Source organism: Triticum aestivum, chromosome 4D (genome assembly GCF_018294505.1).
Source record: "Triticum aestivum cultivar Chinese Spring chromosome 4D, IWGSC CS RefSeq v2.1, whole genome shotgun sequence".
Lineage (NCBI taxonomy): Eukaryota > Viridiplantae > Streptophyta > Magnoliopsida > Poales > Poaceae > Triticum > Triticum aestivum.
In genome coordinates, this window is record NC_057805.1 from 380,464,588 (window position 1) to 380,485,183 (window position 20,596).

Here is a 20,596-nt window from a genome sequence, read left to right on the forward strand (position 1 = left end):
ATTCGGTGCTACGACAACATGGTCTGGAGAGACAAAGAAAGATTACACAATCTGGGCCACAATTGTGTTGCTTTAGAAGATCCGGCGCGGCGGCCAGTCTCACTTTCCCTCACCTTTAGGCCTAAATCAAGGCCGAACCTTAAGCCTGAATTATTGGACCGTGGAATAATACTTGTCTACTTGAATGGACAGTCCAGAGAGCTCCGCTTTTAGATCCCGACTAGAGTATCGGACAGTACGTACTTGCACCTTCACCTCATCAATTGCTACTCTACACATATCAGCATCACAAGTTATTTGCCAAGAAAGAGAGATTATCATCGTGTTCCCAAACATACATCATGTTACACGTAAAGCTAATGGTGATAGCTCTGCTTGCGAACCTCTCCCCGCCACGCGTACACCACCACCCGCAGCACAAAGACTTTTTGGGGTGCTGTTTTGCTGACGGGGACGTCCACTGGGAGCTAGCTCATCAGCTGTGATACCTGAAGCAGACAGCGACATGGTCTAGGTGAATGAATAATTTAGCCACCAAAGTCCACAAGCCCACAGACTCCACTCCACGCACGAACTTCCAATCCATCCGTCTCCTCCAGGCCACAGCCGCAACACGCTACTAGCAGTTACGCGCCCCTATCCCCCCACCTCTTCCTTCCACTTTCCCCACCTCGCAGGCCAAGCAAACGCCAGGCGACGCAAGGCAAGGAAGCGGCCCAGCGGGCGAGGCAGCCATGTCGTACTACGACCGGCGTGGGGAGTCGTCGGTGCTGGAGGCGTTCACGCTGTCGCCGCTGCCTTACCCGGTGATCCTGATCCTGATGATGGTGACGCTGCTGCTGGGGGCGTCGTGGTTCTTCTCCTACGAGGAGTTCATGGAGGAGGCGTCGGAGCAGTTCAGCTGGTTCCTGCTGGGCGTGCCCATCGCGCTCGTGCTCCTCATCCGCTGGATCTCCTCCGTCGACACCTTCGAGGGTTACTTCGGGTTCTACCCCACCGAGAGCCGCTGGCGGGGCTACCCGGCCGCGCCCTCCGAGGGCAGCTCCCCCTGGGGCGTCGCCATGGTCGTCGTCCTCCTCCTCGTCCTCGCCAGTTTCCACTCCACCTTCCAGGACATGTGGAAGGCTTGATGGAATGATCGGTGCTCCGATCCATACCTCGTATGTACGTGTATGTGTGTATGTATGTATGTGATTCCATCGTATCGATCTGTGGTACACCTATGAATGATTGTTGCTTCCAGGCGGTTGCTGCACCTGCACGTATGTGTGCCTTGCTTTTCCTCCTGTATATAGACGAAGGTTATATTCTGCTAGCTGAAAAACTATAGAGCTTGAGTGTCACTCCTCTGTACTGGTCCTTGTTCTGTGTTTTACTGAATCAACAGGTTTCTGTGGGAAAATTTACTCTATTCTGTCGAAATATTTGCCATGTCCTCTGTCGAAATATTTGCCATGTCCTTCGTTCTTCATCAACATACATGTTAAAGACTGGGTTGCAGTTGGTGGGAGCAATCATAGATAGAAGCTGCACAAAGGAAGATACGATCAGTGGGACACAGCGGGTAGATGAAACGCGGTAGTAGGAGCATAGACTGGAGAGTTCTGGACGCGGGCAATCATGACACTTTGTTCGTTCTCGTATTATCCCTTTGCGAGCGTATCTCGGCCCATAGCCAGAATCTTGTCCTCTCGTCCACCTGGTGCTTGCTGGTGGTGCTACTCTAGGAAGGAAGATTGCCGACGCTACTGTGACCAACATGGGCAAAGATAGGGAGAGGTTGTTGGTCCGTCAATGGATATCACTTTGTACGTATGTGCAATTCTGCATGATCCACAGAAACCTTATTTGACAGGAGAAAGATCCCGAAAAACCTGCAGGTTCCAGTGGGAACCTGTACTCGTGCTTACTTTTCCATCATCTTCGAACGGCGCTGCATCAGTGTTTATGTTAATTATAAGGTACGCTTTTGAAGAGGGGGATAAAATTACTGGATCGTTGCCGGTGCGTTTGTTGTTCCCCCATGACAGTGTCGGCCACAAAGATCGCAAGAAATTAAAGTAAGCGAATCTCTCGCCCCGGAAGTGCATCCTCTTTGGGATGGACACGATGCATTCGGCTTTGCTGGATGCCTCCTCCTCGTGGCTTCCTGAAGCCGGGGAGTGTGATGCGAGTCTTGTTCAAATTTGTCTTATAATTCCTTGCTTGCGACCTTTCGCTGAGAATAAATTGCACCGACGGTCTCGTTGTTCCTCGTCGTGTATGTGCACATCGGTCACGCAAGTTGAAATTGTGGTGTGCAGTGCAGATCAAAATGGGCCCAAGTCAGACCTGACAGCCAGGTGCTGAATTCGCCACCTGCGCCTCCGCCGACGGTAGCGGGAAGAATGGACATCGGTAAGTTGCATGACTAACCTAAATCAGCATAATTAGTGATGTGGCATCAAATGCTCATGTTCTCTCTTTAACGTAAGCACGTGTTCCGTATGTTCACCAGTGTTTTTTTTCTTTGGAAATGGAGGCATGCCCCCGACCTCTGCATCATGAAGATGCATGCAGCCATAATATAAAAAAACCAAAAAGTATAGTCAAAAAGGTCTTACAGCTCGCAAACGGAGCAGAACAGAGTAAAAAAGGAAAATTACATGCTGACAAAGGCAACCGATACGGTAATAAGAAGGATAAGCTCCCTAGACTCCTATCCTGTTATGCGAGCGCCATCCGAATCGGTTGAATATAGCCCGAGCTACCATCTCCCATTGGTTGCACCCAGTAACCAAAGACTCCCTGGAGTCCATAGGAGTGAGTAAGGACCACGTACGGATCCAAGCTGTAGCCCTGAAGATGACCTGCAAGAAAGTTAAAGTGTGTTGTCTGTTAAAAATCATATCATTCCTGCAGTTTCATATAACCCATAATAGTGCACATATTACAATCCGAATACGGGCCGCAGTAATCTGTTCAACCCCAGCTAACCACGTCCCAAACAATGACGCAATATCAACTGGAGGATTAATTAATGTTAAAAGCTATACGAATCGTTCTCCAAAGTAGCTTGGCAAGTGGGAATCAAGAAATAAGTGTTGTATTGTTTCATCATGATCACAAAAACAACATCATGGACTTCCTACCCATCGCCTTTTAATTAAGTTGTCCTTTTTGAGTATCACTTGCTTGTGTACAAACCACATAAAAAAATTAATACGCAAAGGAACCTTGATCTTCCAAATGTGCAACGACCTTGAGAGTGGGCCAGAATTAATCAAATTCGTATAGAAAGATTTCACCGTAAAAATCCCATTCTTAGTTAACTTTCATTGTGACGCATCCGGTTGGTCGGAGAGTTGAACGTCTATCAGTCTCCAAACTAAATGCATCCAGGTGGTCCATCTCTCACCAACTAACACCTGTCCGAACTGGATGTTTAAGGGAATGGTTTGAAGTACTGTGCCTACGTAATCCTCCTTACATTGCACAATATTATATAGGGTGGAGTATTGAACGGCCAGGGGCGTCTCTCCTAACCATGTATCCTCCCAAAATCTTGTTGACATCCCATTGCCCACTAAGAATTTGACCCTACGAAAGAACAAGTCCTTTGTTCTCATAAGTCCCTTCCAGAACGGCGAGTCAGTCGGTCGCATGGTAACCTGAGCTAGTGTCTTTGAGTGTAAATACTTATTGCGCAAGATTTGTGACCACATACCCTCCGGCTCAGTCTCTAGCCTGTATAACCACTTACTCATAAGACATTTATTCTTAATTTCTAAGTTCTCAATACCGAGACCCCCTTGGTCTTTAGGTCGGCAAAGGATGTCCCATCTCGCGAGACGGTATTTCCTCTTGGCCTCATCAGACTGCCAGAAGAAACGAGATCTAAAGAAATCAACTCGCTTCCGAACCCCTTTCGGAATTTCGAAGAACGAAAGTAAGAACATCGGCATACTAGTCAGTACTGAGTTAATCAGGACTAGCCGACCTCCATATGACATAAGCTTGCCCTTCCAGCAGCTAAGTTTTTTTTTCAATTCATTCTTCAATACACTTCCATTCTTTATTGGATAATTTACGGTGATGGATCGGAATACCCAAGTAACTGAAGGGTAAAGCACCTAATTCACATCCGAACAATTGTCTGTAAGTGTGTTCCTCGTCTTTGCCCTTCTCAAAGCAGAACAACTCGCTCTTATGAAAATTTATTTTTAAGCCAGACAATTGTTCGAAGAGGCATAAGATAAGTTTCATATTACGAGCCTTTGCCATGTCATGTTCCATGAATAAGATAGTGTCATCAGCATATTGTAGAATGGAGACTCCTCCATCGACTAGATGAGGAACTAAACCCTCTACATGGCCATGCTGCTTGGCCCTGCCAATAATGATGGCCAACATATCTGCCACAATATTGAACAGAAGAGGAGACATGGAATCCCCTTGTCTCAACCCCTTATGCGTCTGAAAATAGTGACCGATATCATCATTCACCTTGATTCCGACACTACCCTTCTGGACTTAGGTATCGACTTGGTTCCTCCAAGCTTCACTAAAACCCTTCATGCGCATTGCCTACTGAAGAAAAGGCCACTTTACTTTATCATACGCCTTCTCAAAATCCACTTTGAAGATAATCCCATCTAGTTTCTTCGAGTGGATCTCATGAAGCGTTTCATGCAGCACGACCACCCCTTCCAGTATGTGTCGTCCCGGCATGAACGCTGTCTGGCTTGGTTGGATCACTGAATGGGCAATTTGTGTCAATCTATTGGTTCCAACCTTTGTGAAGATTCTGAAGCTCACATTCAACAGACATATGGGCCGGAATTGTTCGATCCGAACTAACTCATCTTTCTTAGGTAGCAGCGTTATCGTACCGAAGTTAAGATGAAACAACTCCAAATGACCGTTGAAAAATCGTGAAACATAGGCATAAGATCATCTTTAATAATATGCCAACATTTCTTATAGAATTCAGCTAGAAACCCATCTGGTCCCGGTGCTTTATTCGGCTTCATTTGTGATATTGCCTGAAGAACCTCTTTCTCAGTAAATGGTGCAGAGAGAATATCATTCTCCGCTGTCTGTAATTGAGGAATATCCTCAATCACAGATTCATCGAGCGTCACCGTGCTTGTATTCGGGGGTCCAAAGAGTTGCTTATAATAATTCGAAATATACGCTTTCAGATTTTCATGTCCCACTATTGTCCCCTCATCCTGTTCAAGTTGTATGATTTTCTTCTTCCTATGTTTGCCATTTGCAACCATATGGAAAAATTGTGTATTGTCGTCCCCTTGGACAACCTTAAGCGTTTTAGCCCGCAATGCCCACTTGAGCTCCTCCTCTCTCAAGAGAGCTCGTAGACCTTGCTCACCCTCGGACTTGGTTCTTTGCTCATTAACAGAAAGAAGAGCGTCTTCCGCCTTTAACTCTAGTGCCTCAATTAATTGAGTAAGACGCTCTTTTTCTTGTTTGTAAATCCCACCAGTGTACATGTATATAGGGATCTTTCATCTATTGTTTTGCCCTTGCATGCGGTGGCGGAGGTAGGATTCCTTATAGGACATCTACGACCACAATGGGCTCACCTCAAACGTCCATGAATTGCTTCCGGTCAGTGTCCTTCACGGCTCTGGTATCTTTTTTTTCTTCAGAATCTCAGCTCTGGTATCTTCGACTTGTATGTCAAGTCTTCGTATAATCCGCCATGGGTCGCCCGGCCCACCAGACCAAGAACTGACGTGGTGAGGGACCCCTGGTCTGAGACACCGTCTTCAAGCTTAGCCGCACCCCGGCAACCTCGAGTTGCACATTGTCTTTTACCGCCGGGCTTGAAACAGGTTCAACAAAGCTTCCCCAAGAGTGTCCTCATTAAGCCAGCCTCCAGATGCCGGGCTGCTTCCGAAGTGACATAAGTGAACTTGGTTTGGAATTTGTTGAAGGAGATAACTCCCGACCTGCACAGAGAAAAACTTTCCAGCACAGTCGATCTTATAACTAATTGAACTCCCGCGATGCGCCTCCGGAAGTTGTCCTGCCAGGCTTTTGACAAGACAGGCCGGTCTCATCAAGTAGTCCCATTGGACCACGTGTTGGCCTTGACCTGACAGTCAAGGTGACGTGGGTGAGTGGTATAAGGCTAGTCATAGTGGGGATCAATGGAAGGGCTTTGAAATAATGCCTTGTATGTGTGAAATAAAATTGTTCTGTAGATGTCTCTTGTCTTGTGCGCGATCTTCATCCTTGCAGGTACCCAGGATCATGGGATCGAGCACCGGTGAGGCTAGGAGCGAGGAGACCGTGAAGTGTTATACCGAACACCATTGACAGTAAGGTTCAGTAGGGTAACATGGATCATATCCTTGGGGATATATGAGGTGTAGTTATTAAACGCCCAGAGCTCTTGTCTGATTTTATTATCTTAATTATCAAGGCAACCCCGCACAATGGATAGGGCCTGCGGCACGACAACCGATTCTTGATGCAGGACTCATGCCGGTCAAGATGTTATTTGGACACATCCCCCACTTCGATCCGTAACAAGCACATCTCGATGGGTGACTTTTGGCGCATAATTAATATCTCATTTGATCCTAGTGCAAATACAAGGTTGTAACTTGTAAGGATTAAGACCTCATACACGTACCTCTTTTTATTATAAGTGTTTGAATCACAGTTTGCTTGCTTGATCCGGTCAAAAGCTAGATTTGACACTTTGGCAAAAGCTTGCTACAAACCATTGCTTCGAAGGAATCTTCCTCCGGTGGGTTCGATAACTCAGGGTCACTTATGGGGAAATAGGTGTGGGATACACTTTTCTGTTCCATTACCGGATCAATAAAAGGAGTTATCAAGCCCTTTTTCTGGCGTCGTTGCCAAGGAGGAGTTTAACATTCCTAGTCTTTGAGTTTAGAGTTTTTGTTAAAGTTGATTTTTAGTTTTTGCTTTTGCTTTTTTGTTTTTGTTTACGTTTAGTTTTAGTTGCAAGTCTTGTCAGTTCAGAAAAACCAAAAATATTACTATGGCTCGTAATCTTGGGAGTTTTGCTACTCTCGGCAATTACTTCATGGGTGAACCAATAGTAGAACTTGAGGTTGTAGCCGTTGAGTATGAGATCAAACTAAACCTAGTTTCCATGGTTCAACAAGACCAATTTGGAGGCTCTGCTTCTGAGGATGTCAGTATGCACCTGTATATTTTCACTGAATTGTGCAACATGACACGCATTAAAGATTAAGACCCTGACGCTCTGAAATTGCGTCTATTTTCTTTCTCTTTGAGAGGAAAGTCTAAGGAATGGCTTCTAGCTCCACCTAGAGGCGGTATTAATGAAGGAAATATGCCCTAGAGGTAATAATAAAGTTGTTATTTTATATTGCCTTATATCATGATAAATGTTTATTATTCATGCTAGAATTTTATTAATCGGAAACTTGATACATGTGTGGATACATAGACAAAACACCGTGTCCCTAGTAAGCCTCTACTAGACTAGCTCGTTGATCAAAGATGGTTAAGTTTCCTAACCATATACATATGTTGTCATTTGATTAACGGGATCACATCATTAGGAGAATGATGTGTTGGAAAAGACCCATCCGTTAGCTTAGCATAATGATCCTTAAGTTTTATTGCTATTGCTTTCTTCATGACTTATACATATTCCTTTGACTATGAGATTATGCAACTCCCGGATACCGGAGGAATACCTTATGTGCTATCAAACGTCACAACGCTACTGGGTGATTATAAAGATGCTATACAGGGATCTCCGAAGGTGTTTGTTGGGTTGGCATAGATCGAGATTAGGATTTGTCACTCCGAGTACCGGAGAGGTATCTCTGGGCCCTCTTGGTAATGCACATCATAATAAGCCTTGCAAGCAATGTGACTAATGAGTTAGTTGCGAGATGATGCATTACAAAATGAGTAAATATACTTGCCGGTAACGATATTGAACTAGGTATGGAGATATCAACGATAGAATCTCGGGCAAGTAACATACCGATGACAAAGGGAGTAACGTATGTTGTCATAACGGTTTGACCGATAAAGATCTTCATAGAATATGTGGGAATCAATATGAGAATCCAGGTTCTGCTATTGGTTATTGACCGGAGAGGAGTCTCGGTCATGTCCACATAGTTCTCGAACCTGTAGGGTCCGCACGCTTAAGGTTCGATGACGATGTTGTATTATATAAGTTATGTGATTTGGTGACCGAATGTTGTTCGGAGTCCCAGATGAGAACACGAACATGACGAGGAGTCTCAAATTGGCCGAGAGGTAAAGATTGATATATAGGACGATGGTATTCGGACACAGGAAGTGTTTTGGGATGCACCGGGTACTTATCGGGTCACCGGAAGGGGTTCCGGGCACCCCCGACAAAAGATATGGGCCTTATGGGCCAAAGAGGGGAAACACACCAGCCACAAAGGGGCTGGTGCGCCCCCCATATGGGCTGGCCAAATTGGAGTAGAAAAGGGGAAGGAGGAACAGAAAAAGGGAATAGGATTCCCCCTTCCCCCTCTTCCCTTCCTACTCCGAATAGGAATAGGAAAGGGGGAGGCCGAATTGGGAGGACCCCAAGTAGGATTCCTCCTACTTGGGGCGCCCCCTTGGCTGCCTCTCCTCCCCTCCACCCTATATATATGTGGGGGGGGGGCACCACTAGAACACACACCAACAATTGTTAGCCGTGTGCAGCGCCCCCTCCACAGTTTACGCCTTCGGTCATATTCACGTAGTGCTTAGGCGAAGCCCTGCGCAGATTACTTTACGATCACCGTCACCACGTCGTCGTGCTGATAGAACTCTCCCTTGACACTTTGCTGGATCAAGAGTTCGAGGGACGTCATCAAGCTGAACTTATGCAGAACTCGGAGGTGCCGTACGTTCGCTGCTTGATCGGTTGGAACGAGAAGAAGTTTGACTACATGAACCATGTTGTCAAACGCTTCCGCTTTCGGTCTAGGAGGGTACGTGGACATACTCTCCCCCTCTCGTTGATATGCATCTCCTAGATAGATCTTGCGTGAGCGTAGGAATTTTTTTGAAATTGTATGCTACGTTTCCGAACAGTGGCATCAGAGCCAGGTCTATGCGTAGATGATATGCACGAGTAGAACACAAAGAGTTGTGGGCGGTGATTGTCATACTGCTTACCACCAATGTCTTATTTTGATTCGGCGGTATTGTTGGATGAAGCGGCCCGGACCAACCTTACATGACCTCGTTCATGAGACCGGTTCCAACCGACAGACATGCAACTAGTTTTGCATAAAGGTGGCTGGCGGGTGTCTGTTTCTCCAACTTTAGTTGAATCGGATTTGACTGCGGCCGATCCTTGTTGAAGTTTAAAACAGCAAACTTGATAAATCACCGTTGTGGTTTTGATGCTTAGGTAAGAACGGTTCTTACTAGAAGCCCATAGCAGCCACGTAAAACTTGCAGCAACAAAGTAGACGACGTCTAACTGATAACCCACAAGTATAGGGGATCGCAACAGTTTTCAAGGGTAGAGTATTCAACCCAAATCTATTGATTCGACACAAGGGGAGCCAAAGAATATTCTCAAGTATTAGTAGCTGAGTTGTCAAATCAACCATACCTGGATAACTTAATATCTGCAGCAAAGTGTTTAGTAGCAAAGTAGTATGGAAGTAACGGTAACAGTGGCAAAAGTAACGATAGCAGTTTTGTAGTAATTGTAACAATGGCAACGGAAAAGTAACTAAGCGGAGAACAATATGTGAAAAGCTCGTAGGCATTGGATCGGTGATGGAGAATTATGTCGGATGCGATTATTCATGCAACGGTTATAACATAGGGTGACACAAAACTAGCTCCAATTCATCAATGTAATGTAGGCATGTATTCCGAATATAGTCATACGTGCTTATGGAAAAGAACTTGCATGACATCTTTTGTCCTACCCTCCCATGGCAGCGGGGTCCTATTGGAAACTAAGGGATATTAAGGCCTCCTTTTAATAGAGTACCGGACCAAAGCATTAACACATAGTGAATACATGAACTCCTCAAACTACGGTCATCACCGGGAGTGGTCCCGATTATTGTCACTTCGGGGTTGCCGGATCATAACACATAGTAGGTGACTATTGACTTGCAAGATAGGATCAAGAACTCACATATATTCATGAAAACATAATAGGTTCAGATCTAAAATCATGGCACTCGGGCCCTAGTGACAAGCATTAAGCATAGCAAAGTCATAGCAACATCAATCTCAGAACATAGTGGATACTAGGGATCAAACCCTAACAAAACTAACTCGATTACATGATAAATCTCATCCAACCCATCACCGTCCAGCAAGCCTACGATGGAATTACTCATGCACGGCGGTGAGCATCATGAAATTGGTGATGGAGGATGGTTGATGATGACGACGGCGACGGATTCCCCTCTCCGGAGCCCCGAACGGACTCCAGATCAGCCCTCCCGAGAGAGATTAGGGCTTGGCGGTGGCTCCGTATCGTCAAACGCGATGAATCCTTCTCTTTGATTTTTTTCTCCCCGAACGTGAATATATAGAGCTGGAGTTGAGGTCGGCGGAGCACCAGGGGGCCCACGAGGCAGGGGGCGCGCCCAGGGGGGTAGACGCGCCCCCGCCCTCGTGGACAGGGTGTGGGCCCCCTGGCCTTGATTCTTTCGCCAGTATTTTTTATTATTTCCAAAAATATTTTCCGTGAAGTTTCAGGTCATTCCGAGAACTTTTATTTCTGCACAAAAATAACACCATGGCAATTCTGCTGAAAACAGCGTCAGTCCGGGTTAGTTCCATTCAAATCATGCAAGTTAGAGTCCAGAACAAGGGCAAAAGTGTTTGGAAAAGTAGATACGTTGGAGACGTATCAACTCCCCCAAGCTTAAACCTTTGCTTGTCCTCAAGCAATTCAGTTGATAAACTGAAAGTGATAAAGAAAAACTTTTACAAACTCTGTTTGCTCTTGTTGTTGTAAATATGTAAAGCCGGCATTCAAGTTTTCATCAAAGATTATGAACTAACCATATTCACAATAACACTTAGGTCTCATGTTTACTCATATCAATGACATAATCAACTAGCAGGCAATAATAATAAATCTCGGACAACACTTTCTCAAAACAATCATAATATGATATAACAAGATGGTATCTCGCTAGCCCTTTCTGAGACCGCAAAACATAAATGCAGAGCACCTTTAAGGATCAAGGACTGACTAAACATTGTGATTCATGGTAAAAGAGATCCAGTCATAGTCATACTCAATATAAATTAATAGTAATGGATGCAAATGGCAGTGGTGCTCTCCAGTTGGTGCTTTTTAATAAGAGGGTGATGACTCAACATAAAAGTAAATAGATTGGCCCTTCGCAGAGGGAAGCAGGGATTTGTAGAGGTGCCAGAGCTCGATTTTTGAAATAGAGATGAATAATATTTTGAGCGGCATACTTTCATTGTCAACATAACAACCGAGAGATCTCGATATCTTCCATGCTACAAACATTATAGGCGGTTCCCAAACAGAATGGTAAAGTTTATACTCCCCCTCCACCAACAAACATCAATCCATGGCTTGCTCGAAACAACGAGTTCCTCCAACTAACAACAATCCCGGGGGAGTTTTGTTTGCAATTATTTTGATTTGATTTGCTTAAAGCATGGGATTGGGCATCCCGGTGACCAGCCATTTTCTCGTGAGTGAGGAGCGGAGTCCACTCCTCTTGAGAATAACCCGCCTAGCATGGAAGATACAGACAGCCCTAGTTGATACATGAGCTATTCGAGCATACAAAACAGAATTTCATTTGAAGGTTTAGAGTTTGGCACATACAAATTTACTTGGAATGGCAGGTAGATACCGCATATAGGAAGGTATAGTGGACTCATATGGAATAACTTTGGGGTTTAAGGGATTGGATGCACAAGCAGTATTCCCGCTTAGTACAAGTGAAGGCTAGCAAAAGACTGGGAAGCGACCAACTAGAGAGCGACACATGCATTAAAATTAATAAACATTGAGTGCAAGTATGAGTAGGATATAATCCACGATGAACATAAATATCATAGAGGCTATGTTGATTTTGTTTCAACTACATGCGTGAACATGTGCCAAGTCAAGCCACTCGAATAATTCGAAGGAGGATACTACCCTACCCTACTATACCACATCACAACCATTTTAATAGCATGTTGGCACACTAGGTAAACCATTATAAACTCCTAGCTAATTAAGCATGGCATAAGAAACTATAATCTCTAATTGTCATTGCAAATATGTTTATTCATAATAGGCTGAATCAGGAACAATGAACTAATCATATTTACAAAAACAAGAGAGGTCGAGTTCATACCAGCTTCTCTCATCTCAGTCAGTCCATCATATATCGTCATTATTGCCTTTCACTTGCACGACCGAACGATGTGTATAATAATAATAGTGCACGTGCTTTGGACTAAGCTGGAATCTGCAAGCATTCAATAAACAGGAGAAGACAAGGCAATATGGGCTCTTGGTTAAATCAACAATAATGCATATAAGAGCCACTTCAACATTTTCATCATAGTCTTCTCTTATCGACCCCCAAAGAACAAGAAAAGAAATAAAACTATTTACACGGGAAAGCTCCCAACAAGCAAAAGAAGAACAGGAAATCTTTTTGGGTTTTCTTTTAATTACTACTACTACAAGCATGGAAAGTAAACTAGCTAAAAGCTACAACTAATTTTTTTTGGTTTTTCTTAAGGTTTTTCAAACACACAAGAAGAAAGCATAAAAAGGAAAATAAACTAGCATGGATAGTACAATGAAAAAGTATGAGCACCGACAACTAGCATCAGTGTGTGAATATGAATGTAATGTCGGTGAGAAATACTTACTCCCCCAAGCTTAGGCTTTTGGCCTAAGTTGGTCTACTGCCACGGCTGGCCTGGCGGATATCCAAAGTTGTAGTTGGGGTCGTACTGAGATGCAGCGGCTATTGCATCGTGGGCTGCAGCTTAGAGGCGAGCTGCCCTCGTCCTCCTCTCGTACTCATTTGCCTCTTCCCTGGTTATGACATATCTCCCCTTTGCCTGAAAATCAAAGAGAGTAGGAGCAGGGAGAACAATATTGACAGCGTGACGCCTGTCAAAGATTAGTCGGTACTGGAGAGGCGTGAATGACCTCTGGCGAACTGATGGCTAACCATGGCATTAAAATCTAGATAAGCAGGAGGCAATTCCATATCATAATCACGAATAGGTATCTCAAGATAATTAGCTAAACGGGTTGCATAAATTCCACCAAACAAATCTCCATTTATACTGTTATTATGCAACCTTCGCGCCACAATAGCTCCCAAATTATATTGTTTATCTAACACAGCACTCCTGAGAACACTGAGATCAGGAACACACATGTGACATGCCTCATCCTTACCGTTTATGCATCGGCCTATAAAGAGAGCAAAATAATGTATAGGAGGAAAATGAATGCTCCCTATGGTAGCTTGTGTTATTTCTCTAGATTCCCCCATTGTGATACTAGCAAGAAAATCTCTAAACTCAGATTTGCGAGGTTCACTAGGACTACCCCATTGCGGGAGTTTACAAGCAGTGCTAAAATCCTCTAGGTCCATGGTATAGGATTTATCATAAAGATCAAACAGGACCGTGTGAGAGTTGCGTGAAGATGAACATCTAAATCTTCTCACAAAGGAATCAGTAAGGTAATAGTGTTGGAGGCACTTATCTGACATGAAGCCCTCCAAATCAGTGTTACGCACATATGCCTCAAATTCCTCCTTAATTCCTGCTCGGACCATGAAGTTTTCTGACAGCCATTCACAAGGCCGCACTTGAGCTTCTCTTGGTGGTTCATGGTCCGGCTCACGTATTGCAGGTCTGGGTCCTTGCTTCCTTGAAGAACCTCCTTGGTACATTTTCCTAAACATATTTCTTCCTCTGAAAAATTTCTGAAATTTTTAGTAACTTCAAATAAAAGTGAACCAAGCTCAACAAAATTGATAGCAACTACTCCCACAAGTGCCTAGAGACTATATCATGCATTAGAACTACTTGGGACCAAATAAATTTGACATGCAAGCTCAAGAACAGGGTCACCTAAGCAGCAACTTTTTTCAATAAATAAAGCACTAGAACAAAAACTAATTGGACCATTGGAGGAGTCACATACCAAAGAACAATCCCAAAGCAGTTTTGTGAGTGGAGCTTTGAGCAAGGAGATCGAAAATGGCAGCAAGATGAGCTAGAACTCGTGCTTGAGCTGGCTGGTGATATTTTTGGGAGGAAAAAGGAGTGTGTGGGTGCAGGAATAAGTGGAGGGGAGCCACCATGGGCCCACGAGGCAGGGGTGCGCCCATGGGGTGTGGGCGCGCCCTGGACCCTCGTGGCCAGGTGCTTGCTCCCCCCGCTATGTTCCCAGTGCCAGATATTCTCAAATATTCCAGAAAAAAACCATATTTCAATTTCGGGGCATTTGGAGAACTTTTATTTTCGGGGTATTTTTTATTGCACGGGTAATTCAGAAAACAGACAGAAAATACTATTTTTGCTTTATTTGATCTAGATAACAGAAAGTAAAAGGAGGGTACAGAAGGTTGTGCTTTCTAACTGCATTCATCTCATGTTCATCAAAAGGAATCCACTAACAACGTTGATCAAGTCTTGTTAACAAACTCATTCCGAATCACATGAAACCGGAGAATTTTCGAATAGCACTAGGTTACCTCAACGGGGATATGCACGTCCCCACTAATAAGAATATCATATTTCTTCTTGATAGTAGGTAGAGGAAATTCAAAACCTCCAAAAATAATCGATGGAATTTTTCCAATAGAGTTTATACTATGAACTTGAGGTTGTTTCCTAGGAAAGTGTACCGTATGCTCATTACCATTAACATGAAAAGTGACATTGCCCTTGCTGCAATCAATAACAGCCCCTGCAGTATTCAAAAAGGGTCTTCCAAGAATAATAGACATACTATCATCCTCGGGAATATCAAGAATAACAAAGTCCGTTAAAATAGTAACGTTTGCAACCACAACAGGTACGTCCTCACAAATACCGACAGGTATAGCAGTTGATTTATCGGCCATTTGCAGAGATATTTCAGTAGGTGTCAACTTATTCAAATCAAGTCTACGATACAAAGATAGAGGCATAACACTAACACCGGCTCCAAGGTCACATAAAGCAGTTCTAACATAGTTTCTTTTAATGGAGCATGGTATAGTTGGTACCTCTAGATCTCCAAGTTTCTTTGGTATTCCACCCTTAAAAGTATAATTAGCAAGCATGGTGGAAATTTCAGCTTCTGGTATCTTTCTTTTATTTGTGACAATATCTTTCATATACTTAGCATAAGGATTCATTTTGAGCATATCAGTTAAACGCATACGCAAAAAGATAGGTCTAATCATTTCAGCAAAGCGCTCAAAATCCTCATCGTCCTTTTTCTTGGATGGTTTGGGAGGAAAAGGCATGGGTTTCTGAACCCATGGTTCTCTTTCCTTACCGTGCTTCCTAGCAACAAAGTCTCTCTTATCATAACGTTGATTCTTTGATTGTGGGTGATCAAGATCAACAACAGGTTCAATTTCTACATCATTGTCATTACTAGGTTGAGCATCAACATGAGCATCATCATTAACATTATCACTAGGTTCATGTTCATTACCAGATTGTGTTTCAGCATCAGAAATAGAAATATCATTGGGATTCTCAGGTGTGTCAACAACAGGTTCACTAGCAGCATGCAAAGTCCTATCATTTTTCTTTTTCTTCTTCTTAGAAGGACTAGGTGCATCTACATTAGTTCTCTGAGAATCTTGCTCAATTCTCTTAGGGTGGCCTTCAGGATACAAAGGTTCCTGAGTCATTTTACCCCCTCTAGTCATAACTCTAACAACATTATCATTTTTCTTACTATTTAATTCATTGAGCAAATCATTCTGAGCTTTAAGTACTTGTTCTACTTGAGTGGTAACCATAGAAGCATGGTTACTAATGAGTTTAAGTTCACCTTTAACTCTAGACATATAATCACTCATGTGTTCAATCATATAAGCATTACGTTTTAGTTGTCTATCAAAATAAGCATTTAAATCTTCTTGCTTAACCGTAAAATTATCAAACTCATCTAAGCATTGCCTAACAAACTTAGTAGGAGGGATTTCAGCTTTATCATATCTATAGAGAGAATTTACCTTTACTACCTGTGTCGGGTTATCAAGACCATGTGTTTCTTCCATAGGCAGTAAATTAAGACCATGTATTTCTTCAACAGGAGGTAAACTCTTAACATCTTCAGCTTTAATACCTTTTTCTTTCATCGATTTCTTTGCCTCTTGCATATCTTCAGGACTGAGAAATAGAATACCCCTTTTCTTCAGAGTTGGCTTAGGAGTTGGTTCAGGAAGTGTCCAATTATTTTCACTGTTCAACATATTATTCAATAGAATTTCAGCTTGATCAACAGTTCTTTCCCTGAAAACACAACCAGCACAACTATCCAGGTGGTCTTTGGAAGCATCGGTTAGTCCATTATAAAAGATATCAAGTATTTCATTTTTCTTGAGAGGATGATCAGGCAAAGCATTAGGTAATTGGAGAAGCCTCCCCCAAGCTTGTGGGAGACTCTCTTATTCAATTTGCACAAAATTATATATATCCCTTAAAGTAGCTTGTTTCTTATGAGCTGTGAAATATTTAGCAGAGAAGTAATAAATCATATCCTGGGGACTACGCACACAACCAGGATCAAGAGAATTAAACCAGGTCTTAGCATCACCCTTTAATGAGAACGGAAAAAATTTAAGGATATAATAGTAGCAAGTTTTCTCATCATTAGTGAATAGGGTGGCTATATCATTTAATTTAGTAAGATGTGCCACAACAGTTTCTGATTCATAGCCATAAAAAGGATCAGATACAACCAAAGTAATTATCTCCGGATCAACAGAGAAATCATAATCCTTATCAGTAACAACGATAGGTGAAGTAGCATAAGCAGGGTCATATATCATTCTAGCATTCAGAGATTTTTCTTTCAGCTTAACCAATAATTTCTTAAGATCACTTCTATCATTGCAAGCAAGAAAGTCTCTAGCAGTTTCTTCATCCATAACATAACCCTCAGGCACAACAGGCAATTCATATCTAGGGGGAGAATCTTCATCATCACTTTCATCAATATTATTAGTTTCAATAATTTCATTCTCTCTAGCCCTAGCAAGTTGTTTATCGAGAAATTCACCAAGTGGCACAGTAGTATCAAGCATAGAAGTAGTTTCATCATAAGTATCATGCATAGCAGAAGTGGCATCAAATAACATGCGACATATCAGAATTAATAGCAGAAGCAGGTTTAGGTGTCGCAAGTTTACTCAAAACAGAAGGTGAATCAAGTGCAGAGCTAGATGGCAGTTCCTTACCTCCCCTCGTAGTTGAGGGATAAATTTTGGTTTTCACGTCTTTCAAGTTCCTCATAGTGACCAGTAGATATAAATCCCAAGTGAATCAAAGAATAGATCTATGCTTCCCGGCAGCAGCGCCAGAAAATAGTCTTGATAACCCACAAGTATAGGGGACCGCGACAGTTTTCGAGGGTAGAGTATTCAACCCAAATTTATTGATTCGACACAAGGGGAGCCAAAGAATATTCTCAAGTATTAGTAGCTGAGTTGTCAAATCAACCACACCTGGATAACTTAATATCTGTAGCAAAGTGTTTAGTAGCAAAGTAGTATGGAAGTAACGGTAACAGTGGCAAAAGTAATGATAGCAGTTTTGTAGTAATTGTAACAGTGGCACGGAAAAGTAACTAAGCGGAGAACAATATGTGAAAAGCTCGTAGGCATCGGATTGCTGATGGAGAATTATGTCGGATGCGATTATTCATGCAACAGTTATAACATAGGGTGACATAGAACTAGCTCCAGTTCATCAATGTAATGTAGGCATGTATTCCGAATATAGTCATACGTGCTTATGGAAAAGAACTTGCATGACATCTTTTGTCCTACCCTCCCGTGGCGGGGTCCTATTGGAAACTAAGGGATATTAAGCCCTCCTTTTAATAAAGTACCGGACCAAAGCATTAACACATAGTGAATACATGAACTCCTCAAACTACGGTCATCACCGGGAATGGTCCCGATTATTGTCACTTCGGGGTTGCCGGATCATAACACATAGTAGGTGACTATTGACTTGCAAGATAGGATCAAGAACTCACATATATTCATGAAAACATAATAGGTTCAGATCTGAAATCATGGCACTCGGGCCCTAGTGACAAGCATTAAGCATAGCAAAGTCATAGCAACATCAATCTCAGAACATAGTGGATACTAGGGATAAAACCCTAACAAAACTAACTCGATTACATGATAAATCTCATCCAACCCATCACCGTCCAACAAGCCTACGATGGAATTACTCATGCATGGCGGTGAGCATCATGAAATTGGTGATGGAGGATGGTTGATGATGACGACGGCGACGGATTCCCCTCTCCGGAGCCCCGAACGGACTCCAGATCAGCCCTTCCGCGAGAGATTAGGGCTTGGCGGCGGCTCCGTATCATAAAACGCGATGAATCCTTCTCTCTGATTTTTTCTCCCCGAACGTGAATATATAGAGTTGGAGTTGAGGTCGGTGGAGCACCAGGGGGCCCACGAGGCAGGGGGTGCGCCCAGGGGGGTAGGCGCGCCCCCACCCTCGTGGATAGGGTGTGGGCCCCCTGGCCTTGATTTATTTGCCAGTATTTTTTATTATTTCCAAAAATATTCTCCGTGAAGTTTCAGGTCATTCCGAGAACTTTTATTTCTGCACAAAAATAACACCATGGCAATTCTGCTGAAAACAGCGTCAATCCGGGTTAGTTCCATTCAAATCATGCAAGTTAGAGTCCAAAACAAGGGCAAAAGTGTTTGGAAAAGTAGATACGTTGGAGACGTATCACTAACTTGTTTTTGCAGGGCATGTTGTGATGTGATGTGGTCAAGACATGATGTGATATACGTTATTGTATGAGATGATCATGTTTTGTAAAAGTTATCGACAACTGGCAGGATCCTTATGGTTGTCGCTTTATTGTATGAAATGCAAACACCATGTAATTGCTTTACTTTATCACTATGTGTTAGCGATAGTTGTAGAAGCAATAGTTGGCGAGACGACCACGACGCTACGATGGAGATCAAAGTGTCAAGCTGGTGACGGTGGAGATCATGACGGTGCTTTGGAGATGGAGATCAAAGGCACAAGATGATGATGGCCACATCATGTCACATACTTTGATTGCATGTGATTTTTATCTTTTATGCATCTTATTTTGCTTAGTACGGCGGTAGCATTATAAGATGATCCCTCACTAAAATTTCAAGGTATAAGTGTTCTCCCTGAGTATGCACCGTTGCGACAGTTCATCGTGCCGAGACACCACGTGATGATCGAGTGTGATAAGCTCTACGTTCACATACAACGGTTGCAAGACAGTTTTGCACATGCAGGATACTCGGGTTAAACTTGACGAGCGTAGCATGTACAGACATGGCCTCGGAACACTGGAGACCGAAAGGTCGAATGTGAATCATATAGTAGATATGATCAACATAGAGATGTTCACCATTGAAAACTACTCCATCTCACGTGATGATCGGACATGGTTTAGTTGATATGGATCACGTGATCATTTAGATGACTCGAGGGATGTCTATCTAAGTGTGAGTTCTTAAGTAATATGATTAATTGAACTTAATTTATCATGAACTTAGTCCTGATAGTATTTGCATATCTATGTTGTAGACCAATAGCTCCCGTATAGCTCCCTTGTTTTATTTTTTATATGTTCCTAGAGAAAACTAAGTTGAAAGATGATAGTTGCAATGATGCAGACTGGGTCCATGACCTAAGGATTATCCTCATTGCTGCACAGAAGAATTATGTCCTTGATGCACCGCTAGGTGACAGACCTATTGTAGGAGCAGATGCAGACGTTATGAACGTTTGGCAAAGCTCTATATGATGACTACTTGATAGTTTAGTGCGCCATGCTTTAGGGCTTAGAACTGGGACTTCAAAAATGTTTTGAATGCCACGGAGCATATGAGATGTTCCAAGAGCTGAAATTGGTATTTCAGGCTCATGCCCGAGTCGAGAGGTATGAGACCTCTGACAAGTACTTTGCCTACAAGATGGAGGAGAATAGCTCAACCAGTGAGCATGTGCTCAGAATGTCTGGGTACTACATTCGGTTGAATCAAGTGGGAGTTAATCTTCCAGATAAGACAGTGATTGATAGAGTTCGCTAGTCACTATCACCAAGTTGCTAGAACTTTGGGATGAACTATAATATGCAAGGGATGACAAAAATGATTCCCAAGCTCTTCGCGATGCTGAAATCAGCGAAGGTAGAAATCAAGAAATAGCATCAAGTGTTGATGGTTAACAAGACCACTAGTTTCAAGAAAAAGGGCAAGGGAAAGAAAGGGAACTTCAAGAAGAATGGCAAGCAAGTTGCCACTCCCATGAAGAATCCCAAAGCTAGACCCAAGCCTGAAACTGAGTGCTTCTACTGCAA

General features: G+C 43.1%; 1 protein-coding gene across 1 annotated transcript; it reads left to right on the forward strand.

Moving 5' to 3' along the window:
• The first annotated feature begins 540 nt into the window (after window positions 1-540).
• LOC123098053 (uncharacterized) lies at window positions 541-1,411 on the forward strand. The gene has a single exon (XM_044519926.1). The coding sequence runs from the start codon at window positions 735-737 to the stop codon at window positions 1,128-1,130; it is 396 nt and encodes a 131-aa protein (XP_044375861.1). The 5' UTR covers window positions 541-734; the 3' UTR covers window positions 1,131-1,411.
• The last annotated feature ends 19,185 nt before the right edge of the window (window positions 1,412-20,596 follow it).

What these genes read in the sequence shown, in the direction of transcription:
- LOC123098053 (XM_044519926.1), top strand. Translation starts at nt 735, where the DNA reads ATGTCGTACTACGACCGGCGTGGGGAGTCGTCGGTGCTGGAGGCGTTC.